We start from the raw sequence: 19,676 nt of genomic DNA on the forward strand, positions 1-19,676 counted from the left end.
GCACCCCTGCCCGAGTAAGGGGCTCACCGGCCAGAATGCTCAATGATCAGCGGCCATGATTGACGAAGGATCGGGCTCGGTCCGGATTGGCCCGCATGCTTTTGGTTGTGGACGGGGACTAGCGGCAAAGGGAATGCGTGTGATTGGGCTGGGCTCTCGTTAAGAGTTTGCCTGATGAATCATGACTGATTTCACCTTTTCCATTATGTACCATTACTATGTATCTCCTTGTATACGACCGCTGTTCAACTATTACAGTATATTGAGGTATATCCCTGATACTCCCAAGACCCCTCCCTCACTCACACCTGCTCAGCCCCATCCGGCAGCGGCCTCGCCTCCCCCGGCGAGACTCTCCCCGGATTGTGACCCCGCCCGTTATGCTCCATGACCCCATTCCCACCGCGCCCGCCACCGCGAGGCTCCGTATTGATCGTTGTGGTATCCGAGTAACTCGGACGATGGAAATCCCACGACCCGGCCCCGCGCTTCGCCTCCCACTCGTTAAAGTCCTGGCCCGGATTCACCGACTCGTACGAGAACATGCGCAGGAAGTAGTAGAACCCGCAGGCGAGCAGCGAGCCCAGCAAGGGCCCGACCCAGTAGATCCAGTGGTAGCCCGGGAAGCTGCGGTTGATGACGTCCGGGCCGAGCGAGCGCGCGGGGTTGAGGCTGCCGCCTGTGTAGTAGTCGCCTAGAAACTGCTGTTAGCATGGCGCCGACGGGGAGAGGATGTAGATGGCGCACCAATCATCTCCGTCACGAAAAACGTCAGCCCAATCGCGACGGGCGCGAGGAACGTCGATTTGTGCTTGACGACGGCGAGCATGATGATGACAAAGACGAGCTGGGCTGTCAGGAACATCTCGATGAAGAGGCCCTGCGAGATGGAGGCGCCTCCGCCGAGCCGTGTCGCGACATTGAGACTACCCGGGAACAAGGCGCTCACGACACCGGCCGATGCGATACCGCCGATGAGCTGCGCGGCGAAAACGGAGACGCCTCTGATGGGCGGCATGCCGCCGACAAGGCACAGCGCAAGAGTCACCTGTCCAATCCATTAGCTTGGCATATACACATAGTTTGCGCTTTGCGCGGGTGGGGGACATACAGCCGGGTTAAACAGCCCCCCGGTAACGCGATAAAACGCCCAGACATTGACCATGAGGGAGAATCCAAAGGCCAGCGAGGAGTACAGCAGGGCCGGGATATTTGGCGGCGCGCCCGCGACGGGTTTCGGCGTGTTGGCCACCTGCGTGCCGGCAAAGGAGAAGAACAGGAAGAGAAAGGTGCCCGTGAACTCGCCGGCGATGGCGATGAGGTTGTTGCGCGTGGTGTCGGCGAGATGCAGCATGGGCAGCTGGCCGCGGTTGCGCCGGACCACAGGGGTGTCGCCCTGGGCGGCGTTTTGGCCCCAGAATTTGGGAAGCTGCATGACGAGGTTCTGTATAGTGCAAAGGTATATATATCTGTGGATGGGGAGGTCTAGTATGGAGAGGTGGACAGATGCGATGCCGCCGAGTAGAGCGGCATTATATGTTGTTCCAGCATGAGTCCTTTGATGGACTCGTCTTTGGTCGTCAACGTCATGACTCGTTGGGATCAATCTCGCTTGAGGCTCTCTTTCAGTTGCAATGTTACTCTGGATCGGCTCTGCAGACTGAATCCGGGGTGGTCGTTGGGCTGAGGAGAACCCGAGCCGGTCCAGGCGAAAATGGACGACGTCAATATGGAGAAGAACAAAGAAAGCGTCCCAGACCTTCTCCTCTGTAGATAGTCGAGTAGGCTATGCTGCACCCTGTTTGCTGCTTATCTCTGGCTCTGGGATTGCCGCAATGCCATTCGCCAACCGGGGCTGCTGATAACCCTGCGTTAGCACCCCGCCAGTTGCTGCTCAAGCACTAATGGATCTACAGTATCTGGTCTATCTCGATCCTCCTTATCAGGGCCATCTCCCATCTCCCCCGCCATCCCCTCTGTATCCCTCCAGTTCGTGCAACTTTGAACTGTGCTGCGATGATCGCCTTCGGCTACTGCTCGGATGGCTCCACGCTGGCTCCGCGGAGAAAGGCAGCCCTTTGGACCACGCCATTCACCTTCCGAGGAGATGCCATTACTCATGCGCCCATAAGCGGCGGGAGAAAATTCTGTATACACTCCCCAGTGTATAAATACCACTCCTCATGACCTCACGACTCGACTCTTTCAGTAAACTTTTTCTGAACCACAGATCCACCAAACTCAATCGCTCTCCCTGACTCGTTTTTGCAACCATGTCGCTCTCCCCTGAACAGGTCCAGCTCATCAAGGCCACTGTGCCTGTCCTCCAGGAGCACGGCCTCACCATCACCAAGCTCTTCTACGACAACATGCTCAACGCCCACCCGGAGCTGCGCGTCGTCTTCAACGTCTCCAACAAGGTCCACGGCCACCAGCCCATGGCCCTCGCCGGCGCCCTCTTCGCCTACGCCTCGCACATTGACAACCTCGGCGTCCTCTCCCCGGCCGTCGCCCGCATCTGCCACAAGCACGCCTCCCTCTACATCCAGCCCGACCAGTACGAGATTGTCGGCAAGTTCCTCCTCGAGGCCATGGGCCTCGTCCTCGGCGACGCCCTCACCCCGCCCATCCTCGACGCCTGGGCCGCCGCCTACTGGCAGCTCGCCAAGCTCATGATTGGCATCGAGGCCGACCTCTACAAGTCCGCCGAGGGCTGGACCGACTTCCGCGACTTCCGCGTCGCCCAAAAGGTCCCCGAGTCCGATGTCATCACCTCGTTCTACTTTGAGCCCGTCGACGGCAAGCCCCTCCCGCCCTTCATCCCGGGCCAATACGTCTCCATCCAGATCGACGTGCCCCAACTCTCCCACGCCCAATGCCGCCAGTACTCGCTGAGCGACCAGCCCAACCCAACCTACTACCGCATCTCCGTCCGCAAAGACGCAGGCTTGGATACGTCCAACCCCGAGGCCCCCGCGCACCCGGGCTACGTCTCCAACATCCTCCACTCGTCCGTCAACGTCGGCGACGTCGTCAAACTCTCCCACCCCTACGGCGACTTCCGTCTCGAAAACGCCGACGCCACCACACCCCTGGTCCTCATCTCCGCGGGCGTCGGCCTCACCCCACTCACGGCCATGGTCAACTCGCTGACGGGCTCCTCGAGCACGCGGCCCATCCACTTCATCCACGGCGCGCACACGGGCGCGTCGCGCGCGTTCGGGCCCGCCATCGCCGCGCTCGCCCAGAGTATCCCGACCCTGCGCACGACGAATTTCCTCACCGTCCCTGGTGAGAATGATAAGGAGGGCGTCGACTATGACTTTGTCGGCCATGTCGATGTCGCCAAGCTCGATGGCGACAAGGATCTTTTCCTCGGCGACAAGCAGGCCGAGTACTACGTCTGCGGACCGACGAGCTTCATGGTTGACACGAAGAAGGCGCTGGTTGCGAGGGGCGTGGATGAGGCGCGCGTGCACATGGAGTTGTTTGGGACGGGGGGCGTGCCTGCCGCTTAGAGGGACTCTGAGCTGACCAGAGTCGAGTCGCCTGTCTGTTCCGAACTAAGTGACGAGTGCGGCGCCAGTGTCGAGACTCAAAAGGCTCTCGCATCCTTCGCAGCATCGCTTCGTGCCTGGACGAGTGACGAATTTTTTTTTTTCCTTTCCTTTCTCCCCTTTTTTTCGCGTTGGCGAATCATGAATCATGATATCCCGGGATTTTACACGGATCATCCCGAGTTCCCGATGTTCTTATGTAATTAGAAAGCTAGTGGCGTTTCTGAGCTCTTGGCATAGTTGTGAATAATAGAATCTCTTCTCTCTTCGACTCTTTCTGGATGTTTCTGGCGAAGCTGCGGCGCTGCGACACGTGCTTCGGCCGAAGACCAAGTCGGCCATCCCATAGGTTGGGAATGCTGGCTGCTGAGGAATCACAGCAGGGTCATTGGTGAGATTGTTGTGTGGGATTGTTGTGTGGGACCCTGTCACGTTAGGAGTATCGTGTCACGTGGCGCAGTTGCGGAATTGATCGGGTGGAATAAAGTAGGGCCGCAAATTATGTATGCATAAATGTGCTGCATTATGCCCTGTGGGGATCTTGACAGTGTCACTGTCAGTCGAGTGCAACATGCCACCTTCAGGTGTTACGATTCAAGGACAGTGAGCAGTAAACAAAACTCGAGACCTCTGTCAGGCGCCATATGTAGTAGCAACCTGCTCCTCCCTCGCTGATAAGAATAGAACCTCACATCCATCATGCATCAGGCGCGAAGAGACGAATACGACCACCTCCCATCCACAATAGCCCATCACACCTCATGGCTTTCGCAGCATCCCAAGTCTTCTTCACAATGATCTCCACTCAAACACGAGCCGATGATACCTTACCTCGTATATAACCCTCCCCTCTGAGCGAATTCTTCAAACCACCACACAACATAACCATGCATCGCATCGCATACTTCGTATGCAGCCCCGCAATCCCAAAATAGCTCGCGACGTTGCATCTCCGCTGTCGATCATCCACCCCTCGGGCCCCTCGACACGATACGAAACCGCACATGTTCAGGAACACGAGAGGTCGGCGGATGGGATTGGTGGGTGGTTCGGCATGCGGGCGGTAGCTGCGGCGATCTTCGTATCTAATCGAGGACTGGGTTCTTCAGGGTCGCGAAAGACGAGAGGGTGAGGATGGGACTCGAGGTGATGCGCAGAATGCGATGGGTGGGATTGAGGGTATGGGCGAGGGTATAAAGATAGCCACCATCGCCGTGGTATGCAGTCTCAAGAAACAGGCGACCAGAGTCAAGCTCAATCCCCATTGCAATCGCCATGATGAAATCCCTCCTTCTTTCTGTCTTGATCCTCCCGCTCACGCTGGCCGCCAAGACGTGCACCAGCAACGGCGCGCAATCGCCCTCGCCCTACAAACTCACCATCTCCGCCGACAGCGCAGCGCTCGCAACCCTCTCCGAGATCTTCGCCAGCGCCGGCAAAAACGTCTCGGTCTCCGACGTCCTCGACTCGTCAAACCGCGCCCTGACCTCCTCCAAACCCCCCATCGGCAACGGAAAGCCCACCGTCCACCTCGCCTGGAACTCCGGCGACGCCAACACCCCCAAGTGGCTCCCGCAAGGCATCACCAGCTCCGCGGACGCCGACCCCTCTGGGAAATGGGAGGGCCGCGAGGCGTGGATCGTCAGCTGGCACCAGGACGACGACAGCAATGCGCGGGTGAGTTTTGTGGATCGCGCCACGGGCAAGTATCGCCATGTGTATCTGGTCAGGCCGGACGGGGAGAGTTTTGGGCCGGTGGGCGTGCATGCGGGCGGGATTGTCTGGTACCAGCAGTGGCTGTATGTTGTTGACACCTCGGTCGGGGTGCGCGTGTTTGATCTGGAGAATCTGTGGGAGGTCAGTATTGGGGACGGGCTGGGGAAGCAGAGTGACGGGAGCTATGTCGCGGAGAATTACCGCTATGTGCTGCCGCAGATTCAGTGCGTTTCCTTCCCCCCTTTACGTCATTCCTGGACGCTGGATGGAGATCGAGATGGGTGGATGATATGATATATACTGACTATGCATTTGTCGCAGCTACTACCGCTTCAGCTCCACCAACGGCTCCAAATTCCGGCACAGCTACATCTCGCTGGACCGCAGCGACAACCCCCCAACCCTCATGGTGGGCGAATACCAAACCGAAGACAGCACCGTCGACATCCGCCTCGTCAAGTACCCCCTGGACCCCAAAACAGGCCGGCTGGCAGTCAACGCCGACGGCGTCGTGGGCGCTAGCAAGGCATACTGCACAAACTTCCTTCGCGTGCAGGGCGCGTTTGCGCGGGACGGCGAGATCGTTCTCTCGCGGAGCAATGGCGGGAATACGGGCGGGGACATGTTCGTTTGGACACCTGGTAAGGCGGCGGAGAGCCATGTGGGGTGGTTTCCTCCGGGCAATGAGGATTTGAGCTATAATCCGGTGCGCAAGGAGTGGTATACGGTTACGGAGCATGCGGGGAAGAGGTGGATTGTTGGGTATGATCGTTATTAGTAGGGGGTGATGGGATGGTGATTGGGGATGAGAGGGGATGTATAGCGAGAATATGTTGCATAGTCACTACTGTACATACTGTGTCCTGGTACTGAAGAATAGATAAGCACGTGAGCAAAACAAGAAGAATTCTCTCGCAGGATCTACAGCATACGAATGCAAGCTAAGCCATGGATGCTAACCTGTTTTCTCGCCAAGATCCATGGCTGTAAAACATACATCATCTCTGACGCACGCACATGGGCCGGAAATGATTATACCCGCTGCAACGATGGAATCCAGATTCCAGGGTCCAGAGTCGGCGGCTACGCCCAACCAGGCTCGAAATGAAGCGTGTTGCGAGCCCTGTCGGCCGGCAGCGTTGTGCAGGTGACTGGATGAGGTGAGGACGGAGTCTCAGTTCCGCGTCAGACCACGATGCAGTACGGGCCAGATTGGGCGGAGGCCGCCGGTGCATCTGACAGGTGATGACGGGTTTTTGACTGAGGTTTCTTCATGATCTTGTATATATTATGGTGTTGATGTATGCTTACTGAGGCGTGTGTCAGAGGGGTGTAAGGAATGGTGTGTAAGGAGTGTGTTGGACAGGCAAATAAGAGGCATCGCAATCGTGATCAACGGTGTTCCTGGGGATCCCTTAGCAGTAAACACCGCCAGCCAGGCTCGGTTAGCGCTCTATAGCAACGGGCTGTATGGCATCGGCTCCGAGCTACGGCCGGCCATCCTTCGCCCCCGTTCTCGACCGTTGCACGAATCGAGAGGATGGGCCCGCGATCGTTCCGCAGCCCCACAGCCTGTCATGTCGTCTGTCTGGCGTATGTCGCCCTTTGTGTGTGTGTGCATTTTGAAAGGCGATGATGAGAGATCCCTAATTCTCCCTATTCCCCTTGCCCTCGCCCAGGCCAGCATCTCGGACCCGGCCGATATGCCCTGTGGCCACATCTGGATCTTGAGGATCCGGTGAGGTGACTTCGGATCGTGGCCACCGAGCAAGTCAACGTGCAGAGATTGTCATCTCTATCAGATTCTGATCCGGATGAGCTGCCAGACACGGGTGTGTCTCGATAGTGCTTCGGGAGTCGCTTCGGGACGCACTGCTGGGCCCGTGGAAAGCCACCTGCTATATAATAAGACCGTCCGTGGTTCTCCTTCCGTCTTGCCACCCAAGTTCCAATTCACATTCATCAGCATCGCTAGTCTGGACTCTTTTGAATCCCAAAAGCAAATCCCGAACGACCAAACACCACATGGCGTACAACATGTCTCCTGATCCCCTCTCGGCCAACTGGTCCTACGACAGCGCCATTGACCTCTTCTCCCTCAACACCATGATGCCCGAGTCCTTCCCCATGGACATTCCCAACGACCTGTTCTTGGAGTCCAAGGACCTCCCTTCGGACTTTTGGGCTGCCCCGACCGACATCAACGGCTTCACTGTCTCCAATGAAGACTCGCTCTCTTCTGTATGCCTCCTCTACCCCTCTGCGATGAACAATACTAACATCCCACAGGAGGAAAGCGACGACCAGTCATACTCGCCAACAAACTTCATGTCCTCCACCCCTCCAGCTTCAGCCGACATCTCCCTCTCCTCCCCCATCGCCCTCCCCCAAGCAGCATCCCAGAGCGCCGCCTCCAAACGCAAGGCCGCCTCCATCTCCACCCGCTACTCCTCCTCCCCCGAACTCCACCCACAGCAACAGCCCTCCACCACATCCACAACAACAGCAACAACGTCATCATCCACATCGACGGGTCGCAAGTCCCGAAACAACTCCGACGACTCCACCCGCGGCCGAAACGCCGCCAAGCGCGCCGCCCACAACATCATCGAGAAGCGCTACCGCACGAATATGAACGCCAAGTTCGTTGCCCTCGAAAAGGCCATGGCTGTCAAGCCTTCTGGATCGGGTGTCTCCAAGACGACATCGACGTCAGCGTCGGGAGTCAAGTCCTCGGCGTCGCTGAAAAAGTCGGAGATCCTGAGCAATGCCATTGCATACATGCAGGAGCTGCAGGAGGCGAATGAGAGGTTGAGGAAGGAGGTTGCGACGCTGAATCGCAGGGTTTCATACTGCTGATCGACGTCGTCATCATCCTTTTCATCTTTCATTCGATTCGACGTCTTTTCTATTCCTTTCACCATTCATCTTAATCTTTGGGGATAATCGCTTGATTCAATTGCTTCTTTGCTTGTTTCATTCCGTTTCAGCTGGACTGACTAGATTCCGGGTTGTGGGGGCGTTTTTCTCTACCTGACTGACTGGCTGTCTCACTCCAACATCATCTCGCTCACCTCATCCTGCCCCATCTGCCTCACCTACTTCTCCTATCCCCCTCCTGTACAATACTTTCTCTGTCTCGCCTTGCATGTCCCCATACAGGAAAAGCTAGACGAGGTCCCTTGGCGTTCTCCTACACTTGCATATTTGTTCTCATTTTCTCGGTCAGGTTTAGCATGGCATGGACGGAATACCCGGAAAAAGTTGGTCTGGTTTTTTCTATCAGGTTGCCTGGCTTAGCACACGAAAGAGGCTCTCTACTACCTTTACCACTACTGCTCTGCATGGCAGATTGCATCAGTTAGATATACATCCATACAGGAAGAAAGAAAGAATACAGATCAATCTGCAATGGCAATTCCCTCCTCCAGACTCCTCTTCTTCCTCCGACCCCTCTGTACGTGTTTCAAATCCACACCTCCGGGAAATTGAGCATTCAGCTGGTGGGGTCCACAATCCCCCCTCAGGCTGGCCTTCTCTCGTATGTGCGACCGAGTCCGGACTAGGGCTATAAATAGACGGTGGAAATACTAGAAAACGTCTCGATGCAGGTTCCCAAGCAGCTAGTAGCAAACCTAGCGAGCTAACTTCCGGCCCGCTTGCCCGTTAGCCTATCGGGGATTTGAATCTGGGCTTTTGGATTGTGGGCCATTGGTTGGTTGGCGTCGCCGAACTTCCGAATGCTTTTGATTCGAGGCGCCGCTGGAGGTTTGAGGTTCGACGTTTGGAGTTGGGAGGGACTCATTCCAGTAGGATTTGAGAAGCAGGCTCATTTTGCATCTCGATTTCGATAGGGGTTTCAAATGACATTGGGGCGGGCTTTGTTATCGACCTGGCCTCGCCTTTGGTTGTGGTTGAGGCCCGAGGGGGCCGTTGGCATCGCCAAGCACACATGACTCGACAGGATCTTTTCGTGGACCGAATACAGCCCCCTGGATGTATATGATGAAGACTACCGACCATATTAGATAGGGTACTCGAATATGGCTGCTAGATAAGTACTCACACACGTGAGATCGCCACCACGGGGCTCTCCAGCTCCATGCGCCTTTCTTGAGCAGCAGGCCACAACTGCACACACGCAAGATCCTGCCAAGACTCAGGTCCCTCGGCCTGGATTCCAAACTTCCACTGGCCACGCGTAGATGGGAGTCCGATGTGGTGACCAAATAAGAACTAAGGGCGACGATTCGTACGAAGAGGTTGCATTTCGAATCCATGTAAGCCTCCCTGATGAGTCCTGGAATTAAAAACTGTCGCCCTCGGGAAATGAGGCTCGTTGCTTGAGGCTCAAGGCTTGTGGTAGTTACATACCTGTCACTAGGCCAAGGCAGCGGCTTGTGGTAAGGCGACCAGCCCTTACGATGACGACCTGACGGCTATACTAGTATCACGACGTCCCTGCCGTTACCTCTATCTTGAAACCCGATCACCGACAGGTCGAGTCTGCCAGCTGGCAATTACGCGGTACATGAGTCGCTTGGCCTCTGTTGATTTGCGACAACAACTATTATTGTGCAGGATTACAATCAGGGAGAGGGCCAACGGCTTTGGCCTACGGGTGTGCAACGGAGAAGAAACCTCCATAAGTACACGGCGACTAACACGCGGGAATCATCGTTATCCATCGAACATAAGCAAGTACTTCTGTGGCGTATTCTGAACCCTAATCTCAAGGCCTTAGAGTCGATTGTCATGTCTAAGTCGCGTTGATGTTTCGACCACTCCACACTCCTGCCACTGTACCTACCTTCCCTTCCACATAGCTTTCATACATAATCACATGAGTATCTCACAAAGTCAATACACCAGATGCATGCACAGCGTCCTGGATATCTTACCCAACGGACAAGCGATGTGGTAAGGCCTGTGCCGTCGTTTGGTAAGCACATATAGCCCCATTAAACAGAAAGGACATTGCTTGCACGCAGAGAATGCGAGGCACCACCAGCCCTGCCGGTTCCACGACATGTGGGCAGAGCCTGGAATTTCCCGAACGAGAAATTGCCTCACGTCTAGGGGTTTGGTCTTTTGATTACTATACAGCTATATCTTCCAAGTACTCCTTGGTGGGTCTTCATGTATTTGTCAAGTTGAGCTAATACATGATTATCACACTCTATCCGCACCGCGTAAGCCTCCTCCATAATCCCCCCCCCCCGCATTTGATTATTTAATTTGTCGTGTGCATTAATCAGATGGACTTGCTGGAAGGTGTAGAAAATATTGATTACCTATAGCCGTAGACTATGGAAACTATTCCAGCAGTTGTTGGAAAAATGGCATATGATGACAAGCCCTTCTAGTCACGATGGATAAATAATTCCAGTTTTTGAAACGAATCGGTTGTGTTTGTAATCTTATGGATGTATCAATTGAGCCAGGCATGACTCTGAGATATCCGGGGTCGACCGTGTTCAATGCCTGATTGGCGTTGTCACTTTACAGCAACCTCACTTCGGACGTCGATTAGCCAAGGCTCTGTGTCATCAAATCTCTTTCGAGGTGATCCATTGACACAGCTTATTATATTAGATGAGTTTAGCTCCATCCTGTCTCTTACTATAATAATTGCTTACAGGAGGCCTGCCAGCCAAGTATCTCTGTTTGGTAATGTGGTCAGTTGACTGTGATAGAAAGCTGCCTCAGATAACCCATATAGTTATTTTTCCTGCCCCCGCTCCTTTCCACGCATTCCATACGTAGCTTGGGTCGAGAGACGCACCCCTGGTTGAACCTCGTGAACAAACCCGTCGCTCTCGACAACCACACAACTCTTGGACAGCTACCCGCTCTATCTTGATTCATGCTATCGCTTCTTAGCAACGTTTTAACTTAGCTATCCGGGTGCTCTGGTTAACCCGCGCTTGATACTGGCCAGGTCGTGGAAAGAGCTACCCTCGTAGAAAGAGTCAAATTTGCGTCCTGGGTCAGGCAGCAGGTTTCAGCCTCGTCCAGGCTGTTCTTACTCGGATGTCAGCGGAAATGTTCTGGATGAGATAGGATCAGTATAAAACTCTAGGCCATAGGATATAGCGAGGGAGGAGCCTTACTAGGCACTCCTAGGAGGTTGAATAGTACCCATGATTCATGATCCAACCACGAATCGCGTGTTGTGATGCGTGCGATGATATAAAAGTCCACCAAAGTAGCTATGAAGAAAGTGAGATGCTAATACCCAAAAGTCGTTCGCTTTTATTCCCCACCATGTGTGCTAGATAGCCTTATGAGAAAAGCTGGCGAGAACTTGCTTAGTTTCTGTGTTCAATTTAACAAGTGAGTTCACTCGTCGCGCTGCCAACCCGCGCACTTCCATAACACAAGGCTAAAATGGACCACCGGCCTGAACCAGCAGCGAACTGAGTAGGGCCTTTATGCAATAATATGAGGTATTATGGGCACATATCAGATTTAAGCTAGCTTCAGCTTCCCCAGATGATGTACGTAACTCTCGAGATACAATATATCATCTTGTATCCATCTTTTACTATTCCACTCGCTCTACCAGGCTTCAAATATCTCCTTGAGCCTCTTCGCCATTATTGGAAAAGATACAGATATGGACTTTTCATCAAAAAAACACAAAAGGGTTCCAGATCAAATTACACTTGTTTCAGCCCTTGGGACCAATCAAGAAACAGATGAGCAAGCTTTGTCTGCTAATTTACTGTCCCTGCGTGTCTTAGACAGCAACCTACTCACTCACTCATAGTGGTTGCGGTGCTACTTACAATGGCCGCATTGGGCGTGGTGGCCTGAGCGCTCCGAGGCCTTCAGAACAGGAGGCAAACCCTGAGCTGTTAGACAACGTTCGTGGACAAAGGGTGTGCAACACTGCTGCAGCAAATCTGGTAGGTTACCACACTATCCCATGCCATGCTATGTATGCTACGGTACTCACATTAGTAGACTATGCGCTTGGCCTTGCTTAGGGCGGAGCTGGCCGACCTGGATCAGGCGATTGATAGAATCGAGCCAAAGCGGGCGCGCCTGGTGGGCGAGCTTTCAGCAATACAGCGCCAGCAGGATATCGCACGCCAGCGAGATGACTTCAGGACCGGCTCGAGGTGGTTGTGGTGGTGGTGCAAAGTAGTGGACTGACCCTCTTACTGGTGTTTTCTTCTTTCTGGTTTCCCCTCTTCCTTGAGCAAACTACCAAAGCTGTCTGTTTTCGTGACCTGGGGAGTCATTCTCTTTGTCTTTCGTTTCTCGCTTGCTTACTTCCGTGTGTTCTACTCTATATCCCTCCTCCCTGGGGGGAGACCATGCCACTAATCCATTGCACGGTGGGATGCAGTACATCCTTTAAAAAGTAGCGGCGGCAAGGAAGCTCTGATCTTTTTCAAGCATCGCCCGATCTTGTGTATATAGCCTGAACCTAGCCAGCCTTCGTAATCTGACAATGGTATAATCTTGAATTCTTTCTCCCTTTTTCCTCTGTCTCCATGTAGACGTCGAATCTACATCCGCGCACTGAACTGCAGAGCAATCGCCAACCTCTCCAAAAGACCTAACCACGTCTCTATCACATCAAGTGGCATTCGTTGAAAGACGAGTCTGCTTTGTTACTTGGTTAAGGTGCTATGGTACAGATGCGATCCAACTAGATGTACACCTACGGCTGTTCTTTCATCTTGTTATTCCTGACTTCAAGGCCCTTCAGCTTGGTAGACTCACATAATGGGATTAGTACATACATAGCAAGCTTTGCAAGGGGCTGGTGGCACTTCATGAGCTTTGTCTTTGCTTCTTTTTCTTCTCCAGGACACAACGACTCGGGCTGTCGTACAGTCTATCAGATACAATAGTAGTGGTTCATTTTACACAGGTCCTGACGAAGCCACGATAGGGTATGCTATGCCCAGGGCAAGGCACAGGTTGAAAGCAATGCCATCAGTCGGCCCCTTGGAGAGCTTGTATCAGGCTCAGCGGTCTTGCCGAACCTGGCCCAAATCCTCGCCACTCGGGCCATTATTGACGTCGCCGCATAACGATGGTAATGGCTACTCTCCATCCTCTCCCCAGATGCGAGGAGCAGATGAAGGCAAACAACTTGTCGCATATCAGGGGCCGTATTTACCTCGCCGAACGCCCTCGCAATCCCTCAACTATTGGTTTATCGGTTAGTGATCACAGCACTAACGCCTGGGGCGCTGGGACACCGGGAATATCCTTGAGGAATGACGGGAAGGAACACACGTCCCGAAGGCATGCGGCTCCGATGATACCAACGCAATGCGCCACGCAACAGTATCACCCACGCCAAAGCAAGGGTTGGCAAAAGCTGCTCAGAAAGCGCGCGCTGGTCTGTATCAGCGGTGCAGAAATTTCAGCCGCCGATGGCACCCGGATCGTACGTTGGACAACTAGAGAACAGGGACCGGCTCATGGAAAGGCACAAAACTCCCCTCACCATCCCGAGCTTAAACACAATATGGATCTTGCCTTAGCCCCTGAACATACATTTTATCTGGGTGTATCAGAAAATGGCTGGGTTGCGGGCGTGTTCGTCCTAAAGGCAGGCAGGGGGAACCATAGTGCACGGTAGGTAACTCAGCTTTCCGCCCCGGGACTCCCCACTCACCTCCCAATGAAAGTAAAAAAAAAAGGGTCAAACTCAGCCGCGTGATACCTGATTATCCTCGCCGTATATACTCATCGGAGCCCGCGCAACATTCTTCCCACTCGGCGCCGCGCCCACAGCACCAGCAACCGACCCCCCAACGGAGCTCCCACGAACGTCTCCATCCCAAACATCCCTCTCACGAGCAATCCGAAGCGAAAGAGAGAAACTAGTCGGAACCGGCCCCGGCAAGGACATACAAACACAACGTGTGCTCCGATTCCTAGTTCAGGGTAAAGCCGGCATGCCGGCATTAATTCTGTTCTAACACTTACACCCCAGACTCAACTTGAGGCATCCCACCAATATACAGGCAAGTAGGAGCTGTTACGCGGAGCTTTAGCCTATGGGCTGCCCAGGAGAATATCAATACATGGTTTGAGGATTGGTGCTCTACAGCTTCATCTACATTAAGTTTCGTTTGTTCTGTTCCATACACCGTCCGCGCCCTTGCACCCTTTCTTCGCACTGAAGAACATAATCAATATGAGTCAGATAAGAAAGATAATGGCTAAAATTGGTGAGTGAGCTAGAAGTGCCTCCTGGCTGGACCATCGCCGCACCATAGACCAAGTGTAGTCGCCCATGCCACATGTCCTGGGTAAGCCTTGGAGACATCCAATACGCCTATCCTTGAACTTGAGCTGAATTGCAAACTCTGACACAACTACTCGACATATATGGACAGTCCGAGGATCCTCCCTAGGGCTGAAGGCAACACCTCCACGAACACTAGGTATCAGGCGCCCTATCAATGTTGCACAGACTCGCTATCCCGCGTGTTTCATTGGACATCGCTCCCGAAGCGCCTGGTTTCCAAAACAAGCACTGGTTAACGACGATCAATTGTCAGAATGAATCATTTCCTGATGATCCGCCGTTCGCGGCTCGACGTGGTGAGTGATTTCTATCCTTGGTCTACGAGTCAGCGTGGAGCTGTCTGAGATAACAAGATCTAAATCCTGCGATACAGCGAACAAGGTGAATCGCCCAGCCAGCCAGCTCGCATCCCATGCTCGCCAATCACCACCGAGATACGAGATCAAATTCATGGCGCCATCTCGTCCGCCCTGCCTCGGCGTCGCCGTGAAAGTGCAAAGGGAGAGATAAATGACTCTCCGAGTGTCCAAAATCCCTGTGTCACGTCAGAGTTCAGCTGCCGACACACTGCAGGAAAATCTCTGCATTCTGCATTTTATTTCCTTTTTTTCCTTTTTTTCCTTTTCTGTCTAGGCAGCCGTTGTGTTGCACACTGTCACACTCAGCCCTCGTGGCTCTGACAGAGATCAATGAGGAAATAAATTTGTACAGCAACGCAGTGTGAACGGCGATCGTGGAATATTGTTCCGTGGAATGGGGCGACACTGGCAAGGTCCAAGACATGAAATAGTTATTGGCCCAAGGCGGATCCGGCAGCGAGGAGAGCGGGAGAGACGAGGAACGAGGACAAGTCACGAAAAGAAACAGCCTCGCTAAATATAGCATTAACATTCCAGAGCTTAAACGAGCCTCTGAGACGCGATTGGGCGGTCGGAGCCAAAGACGGGGTCGGGAATGATGATCATTTAGGCTCCGGGGCAAGTCGGGGACGGAGTCGGGGTCCAGAGAGGGAAATCTCGTATCCACACGGCATTGCTCATATTGTCCGAGAGAGAGATCGAGGGAGAGGGTGTGGGTGTGGGAGATGGGCAGAACTAACACGACTGCCTAGATTAGATAGCGTATTATTGGGAGCTGATTCTCGCTCTCGGGCGAACTCCGAATAAGAAGCTGCCTGTGAACCAACGCCTTGTATCCTGCCCCTCTAAACCCGAAATGGCAATTACGAGGGCCAAGGCTGTTCAAACTTAAAACTTCAAACTTCAGGCCCAGCGAAACGAGTGCCAAAAGGGGTCTGGTGCGAGCTTGTGCGACTCTCCGACTCTTGCCCAGGGCGCTCAGCCCTAATCTCATTGGTCGCTCCCTGGCACGCACTATCTCAAGACGCTGACCACGTTGCGCCAGGTTCCAGAATGTTTCCTTTTTGCAAGACATTTTTTATTCGAACCTCAGGTCCAGCAGCTGCTGTCTGTCTCTGCCTGTCTGTCCACACGGCAGCCTGGAACCCAGACACATCCGAACCTTGCGCTGCCCACGACACCCAATGGCTATCGCGCACCTGCAGGGACTTGCCCAGGAACGACAAGATCTGCGCGCGGGCACTCGAGACAGTCTCTCTCGTGCAGGCAGTCTCCCTTGCTGAACCGACTCGACTCAGCATACGCTCTCATTGCCCGAGACACGCTCGACGCTGGTCAGCTTGAGATGACGCTAGGGGGTTGCGAACCGCGATGCATTCTCTCTCATCTTTGCGTGTTTCTCTATCTCCCCACGCTGCTAGCCTGTTTCGGACCACGTTGGCTCTCACTCAACGGAGATTATCCTCTCCTCGGTAACGTTGCGTCGCACAGGCCTAACCCAAGTGGCCCTTTTGCTCCGTCCTGGCTGGCCTTACCTTTCGTGAGTCAACCGCACGTTTCGGCAGTTCACGTTGCGGCTGATCAACACCTGCATTGCGCTTTGCAGGGTAGCAGCTCGTCCAGCACTCGTGGCCAGTAAGAAAAAAGAAAAAGAAATACCACACGAGGTCGCTCGCTACTCATGGCTATTTTCAGCCCCCTCAGAGTCAGACAGACCGCCCGTTGGGGAAGTCGAAAACGAGCCGCGGAATGTGGGAATGTCGAAACTTTGCTTGCGCGTGGAAGGCGTCTTGTTGGGGAGTGAGTGAGTGGTGAGGAAAGCACATCGCACCCAACTTGGACCAGACAGCTCTCTGCGGCCTTCTCACTGCACACCCCTTTCCCTTTCTTACTATAGCTCGTGAGCCGTAGCCCGCCAGTGACCCAGCCCAGCCAACGAACCAATCAGCCACCCCATCAAGCAGCTCACCCCCTGCCCCAATATCGGGCGGATGAGGCATGGCTGAAGGATTCGCGCCGTGCATGACGTTAATGATCCTTCCTGGTGTTTCGGATGGGTGAGGGGGCGCAGCCAGCTCCGGCCCCGACCCCGGCCAGGGCTATGGGCGTCGTCCGGCTCGATCCTAATCCTGGTCGCCATGCTTTGCTCCGCTTCCCTTAAAGGCATGGGTTGTCCCGCGTTGGCGTTGATCGTTTTAGTCTGAATAAACTCTGCCTAGCCTTGTTCGTTGACTTTGAAGATTGATCACTGTTATCGCTGCTGCTTATATCTACTCATTCAGCATCACTATATACGACGTCACTACGATGGGTGAAGCTCGTCGACGCTGGACTGCATCGGAGGATGCACTCCTCTGGGACCTCTATCAGATCCAGGAGAAAGGTGTGCCCGTCTAACACTCGGAAACCGCAAATTGAGCAATGCTAACGATGCCTGCCCCAGCACCCACGGGCAAATCCCAAAAAATCAACTGGAACGAGATCGCGCGCCAGATCCCCGGACGCAGCAACAAGGACTGTCGCAAGCGGTACTATAACCGGTTCACGGGCGGGTTGCGCAAGGTATACACACACACACACACACACCCTTGATCGGGTCCATGATCGAGCTCGCCTTTGCATGTCACACGATGCTGACGGAGAAATTTAGGGCTCCTGGACGCAGGACGAAGACGAGCGGCTGTTCCAGCTCGTCGAGCGCTATCAGTACCGGTGGGCGGCGATTGCGCAAAAGATGGAGACGCGGAATGCGGATCGTGAGTTGGTTTCTGCACATGGACGTGGAATGAGACGCTAATCGTGGATGCTGGCAGAGTGCTCGAAGCGCTGGCATCACTGCCTGAACCCCGAGTTGGAGCGCAGTCCCTGGACGGACGGGGAGGTATGTCGTTGCAGCAGCCACGAAGCAAACGCGCATGACGGGGCTAATGAAGCTAGAACACGCTTTTGCTTTCGGCCGTTGGAGTCCACGGGAGTAGCTGGAAGGAGATACAGCGGTCACACTTTCCCACGCGGTCCGCGAACAATATCAAGAACCAGTGAGTCTATCGTACCTTCTCTTTTCTCAACACGTCACGCAGTGCAAGTCTAATACTCTGCTCCTCGACAAAGATACACAATCCTCAGCCGCAAAAGCCTCCCCTTGACGCCCCTGCACCCCTGCTGCGCATCTCCACCCCGGACAAAACCCTCCTCCCGCCGTCTGCCGTCCTCGATACCGTCCACCTCATGCTCAACATCAACATCGTCAACGACAAGTTCCTACATTCCCTCCTCCTCCTCCTGCACCTCCACCTCCGACACATACACGTACAACTCGCTAACCTCCACCCCACAACTCGCCGCAAACGACTACCTCCCCGCAACCCCCGAGACGACGGGCTCCATATCCGCCTTCGACTTTCCCCACGCGATGCCTCTCTCGTCGAGCGGTGATCCCGGTGCATTCCCATTTGACTATCGCGCCGCGATGTATGCCGGGAGCGGCGGGATTGATCTTGATAATATGGGGTTTGGGGGCTGTGACGCTGCGGAGATGGGGTATGGGGTCGATATTGGTGTTGGGGTCTCAGGGTTTGGGGAGGGGCCGTTGTTGCGGTATACGCAGTATTCGGGGGGTGCGGGGTTTGGGCTTTGACGGTGCGAGATGGTTTGGAATGGAATGGGACAGGATGTGATGAATGTGGCCTGGATTGGACGAGTCATGATGATGATAATGATGGGATAATGGCGCTTGGGATGGCTTGGCACGCGTGGCTTGGGTTCTGGATAGATGGGTTTAGGCGGGATACTCGGACGGTTTACATGGAGTTTTTGGTCTCATTCATGTACTTTACAAGATTGACTGTGTGACCGCTGGAAGCGAGACAAACACTGCGCGCATTGAAACCCAAGAGTGCAGCGTCGCAGGCCAATCCGTAACACCAAAGACTCGACCTCGGACTCGAGGCAAGAAACCCAGGAAAATCTGCATCAACAAAGACACGAAATTCATCCCCAGAACTGGAAGACAGCTACAAGCACGCAAATCTACACATCTAAGCTGGAATGTAGGACAAACACCATTACACGGACACACGCGACCCAAGGGGCCAGTGTGCAACGTCCGCGTGCTGATGGCCGCCCGAGTTGATTTTGGTACTAAGAGGCATACAGCATTCGACACTCTAACATGATTTTTTTCATGCAGACAAGCCGTCGCTGGGGTGTAGTACCCTTGGAAAGGACGAAAAGAGGGGAAGAAAGGGGGTGTGGGAAAAGCTGCGACTACGGGGCGCGGAGGTGACGCCGGTCGGGTATGGGATCTCGGGCTCACGCAACATTAAGCGTGACAGGAAAGATCCAGAGCAGAGTCAACAGTCGCTAGCTTGAGCTTGCGATGCAAAGAAATCGCGTGTTGTTGTTGTTGATGTTGATGTTGACGACGTGCGGAAGGAAGGAAAATTCTGTGGGCGGGCGGAGGCTTTATAGCCCGGCCCTGTCGGCGGTCTAGCTGTTTGGGGCTAGTGCCGATTAGCCGACGGTAGTTGGTGCCTGAGGGCCTGAGGCAGGCAATCAAAGTACCCCTGCTGGACAGCCGAGATGTAATCTTGGCAGTCGCCTTGTTTACAATCCCTTGACGCCTTCAGCAAATAGACGAGGCTGAACGGCAAGGTCTCGGCATCTATAGTCTGCTATCAAGACTGCGATTCTAACGGACAAGGATTTTGTCGCGAGCAATTTTCATCGAATTCACAAATGACTATGGGGTGCATGTTCCAC

General features: G+C 54.2%; 7 protein-coding genes across 7 annotated transcripts; 5 read left to right on the forward strand and 2 right to left on the reverse strand.

Annotated features, from left to right (window-relative positions):
* Positions 1-207: 207 nt before the first annotated feature.
* BJX68DRAFT_104317 (aquaporin) lies at positions 208-1,854 on the reverse strand. The gene is made up of 3 exons (XM_071035795.1): positions 1,112-1,854; positions 748-1,048; positions 208-694 (listed from the first exon to the last, which is right to left on the reverse strand). The coding sequence occupies exons 1-3, from the start codon at positions 1,433-1,435 to the stop codon at positions 303-305; spliced, it is 1,017 nt and encodes a 338-aa protein (XP_070898220.1). The 5' UTR covers positions 1,436-1,854; the 3' UTR covers positions 208-302.
* A 27-nt stretch (positions 1,855-1,881) lies between these two features.
* fhpA (flavohemoprotein) lies at positions 1,882-3,981 on the forward strand. The gene has a single exon (XM_071035793.1). It carries the CDS (start codon positions 2,274-2,276, stop codon positions 3,516-3,518), a length of 1,245 nt encoding a protein of 414 aa, XP_070898221.1. The 5' UTR covers positions 1,882-2,273; the 3' UTR covers positions 3,519-3,981.
* Positions 3,982-4,616: 635 nt separating this feature from the next.
* On the forward strand, positions 4,617-6,451 carry BJX68DRAFT_104538 (uncharacterized protein). The gene is made up of 2 exons (XM_071035797.1): positions 4,617-5,497; positions 5,595-6,451. The coding sequence occupies exons 1-2, from the start codon at positions 4,833-4,835 to the stop codon at positions 6,049-6,051; spliced, it is 1,122 nt and encodes a 373-aa protein (XP_070898222.1). The 5' UTR covers positions 4,617-4,832; the 3' UTR covers positions 6,052-6,451.
* A 694-nt stretch (positions 6,452-7,145) lies between these two features.
* On the forward strand, positions 7,146-8,323 carry BJX68DRAFT_104310 (uncharacterized protein). The gene has a single exon (XM_071035794.1). It carries the CDS (start codon positions 7,299-7,301, stop codon positions 8,130-8,132), a length of 834 nt encoding a protein of 277 aa, XP_070898223.1. The 5' UTR covers positions 7,146-7,298; the 3' UTR covers positions 8,133-8,323.
* A 206-nt stretch (positions 8,324-8,529) lies between these two features.
* On the reverse strand, positions 8,530-10,223 carry BJX68DRAFT_238886 (uncharacterized protein). Its single transcript, XM_071040427.1, has 2 exons — positions 9,722-10,223; positions 8,530-9,553 (listed from the first exon to the last, which is right to left on the reverse strand). Exon 2 carries the CDS (start codon positions 9,551-9,553, stop codon positions 9,158-9,160), a length of 396 nt encoding a protein of 131 aa, XP_070898224.1. The 5' UTR covers positions 9,722-10,223; the 3' UTR covers positions 8,530-9,157.
* A 5,902-nt stretch (positions 10,224-16,125) lies between these two features.
* BJX68DRAFT_104631 (uncharacterized protein) lies at positions 16,126-16,588 on the forward strand. Its single transcript, XM_071035799.1, has one exon. The coding sequence runs from the start codon at positions 16,261-16,263 to the stop codon at positions 16,552-16,554; it is 294 nt and encodes a 97-aa protein (XP_070898225.1). The 5' UTR covers positions 16,126-16,260; the 3' UTR covers positions 16,555-16,588.
* Positions 16,589-17,081: 493 nt separating this feature from the next.
* BJX68DRAFT_104624 (SANT/Myb-like DNA-binding domain-containing protein) lies at positions 17,082-18,894 on the forward strand. Its single transcript, XM_071035798.1, has 6 exons — positions 17,082-17,298; positions 17,359-17,477; positions 17,566-17,671; positions 17,729-17,796; positions 17,853-17,953; positions 18,027-18,894. Exons 1-6 carry the CDS (start codon positions 17,223-17,225, stop codon positions 18,550-18,552), a joined length of 996 nt encoding a protein of 331 aa, XP_070898226.1. The 5' UTR covers positions 17,082-17,222; the 3' UTR covers positions 18,553-18,894.
* Positions 18,895-19,676: the final 782 nt, after the last annotated feature.

Source organism: Aspergillus pseudodeflectus, assembly GCF_044049435.1.
Source record: "Aspergillus pseudodeflectus strain CBS 756.74 chromosome Unknown BJX68scaffold_26, whole genome shotgun sequence".
In the NCBI taxonomy this organism is placed as follows: domain Eukaryota; kingdom Fungi; phylum Ascomycota; class Eurotiomycetes; order Eurotiales; family Aspergillaceae; genus Aspergillus; species Aspergillus pseudodeflectus.

What these genes read in the sequence shown, in the direction of transcription:
- BJX68DRAFT_104631 (XM_071035799.1), top strand. Translation starts at nt 16,261, where the DNA reads ATGACGCTAGGGGGTTGCGAACCGCGATGCATTCTCTCTCATCTTTGC.
- BJX68DRAFT_104624 (XM_071035798.1), top strand. Translation starts at nt 17,223, where the DNA reads ATGGGTGAAGCTCGTCGACGCTGGACTGCATCGGAGGATGCACTCCTC. An exon ending in CTATCAGATCCAGGAGAAAG is followed by an intron (nt 17,299 to 17,358) that starts GTGTGCCCGTCT and finishes TGCCTGCCCCAG; the next exon opens with CACCCACGGGCAAATCCCAA. An exon ending in GTCCCTGGACGGACGGGGAG is followed by an intron (nt 17,797 to 17,852) that starts GTATGTCGTTGC and finishes TAATGAAGCTAG; the next exon opens with AACACGCTTTTGCTTTCGGC.
- BJX68DRAFT_104317 (XM_071035795.1), bottom strand. Translation starts at nt 1,435, where the DNA reads ATGCAGCTTCCCAAATTCTGGGGCCAAAACGCCGCCCAGGGCGACACC. An exon ending in GGGGGCTGTTTAACCCGGCT is followed by an intron (nt 1,049 to 1,111) that starts GTATGTCCCCCA and finishes TGGATTGGACAG; the next exon opens with GTGACTCTTGCGCTGTGCCT. An exon ending in TTTCGTGACGGAGATGATTG is followed by an intron (nt 695 to 747) that starts GTGCGCCATCTA and finishes AGCAGTTTCTAG; the next exon opens with GCGACTACTACACAGGCGGC.
- BJX68DRAFT_238886 (XM_071040427.1), bottom strand. Translation starts at nt 9,553, where the DNA reads ATGGATTCGAAATGCAACCTCTTCGTACGAATCGTCGCCCTTAGTTCT.
- fhpA (XM_071035793.1), top strand. Translation starts at nt 2,274, where the DNA reads ATGTCGCTCTCCCCTGAACAGGTCCAGCTCATCAAGGCCACTGTGCCT.
- BJX68DRAFT_104310 (XM_071035794.1), top strand. Translation starts at nt 7,299, where the DNA reads ATGGCGTACAACATGTCTCCTGATCCCCTCTCGGCCAACTGGTCCTAC.
- BJX68DRAFT_104538 (XM_071035797.1), top strand. Translation starts at nt 4,833, where the DNA reads ATGATGAAATCCCTCCTTCTTTCTGTCTTGATCCTCCCGCTCACGCTG. An exon ending in TATGTGCTGCCGCAGATTCA is followed by an intron (nt 5,498 to 5,594) that starts GTGCGTTTCCTT and finishes CATTTGTCGCAG; the next exon opens with CTACTACCGCTTCAGCTCCA.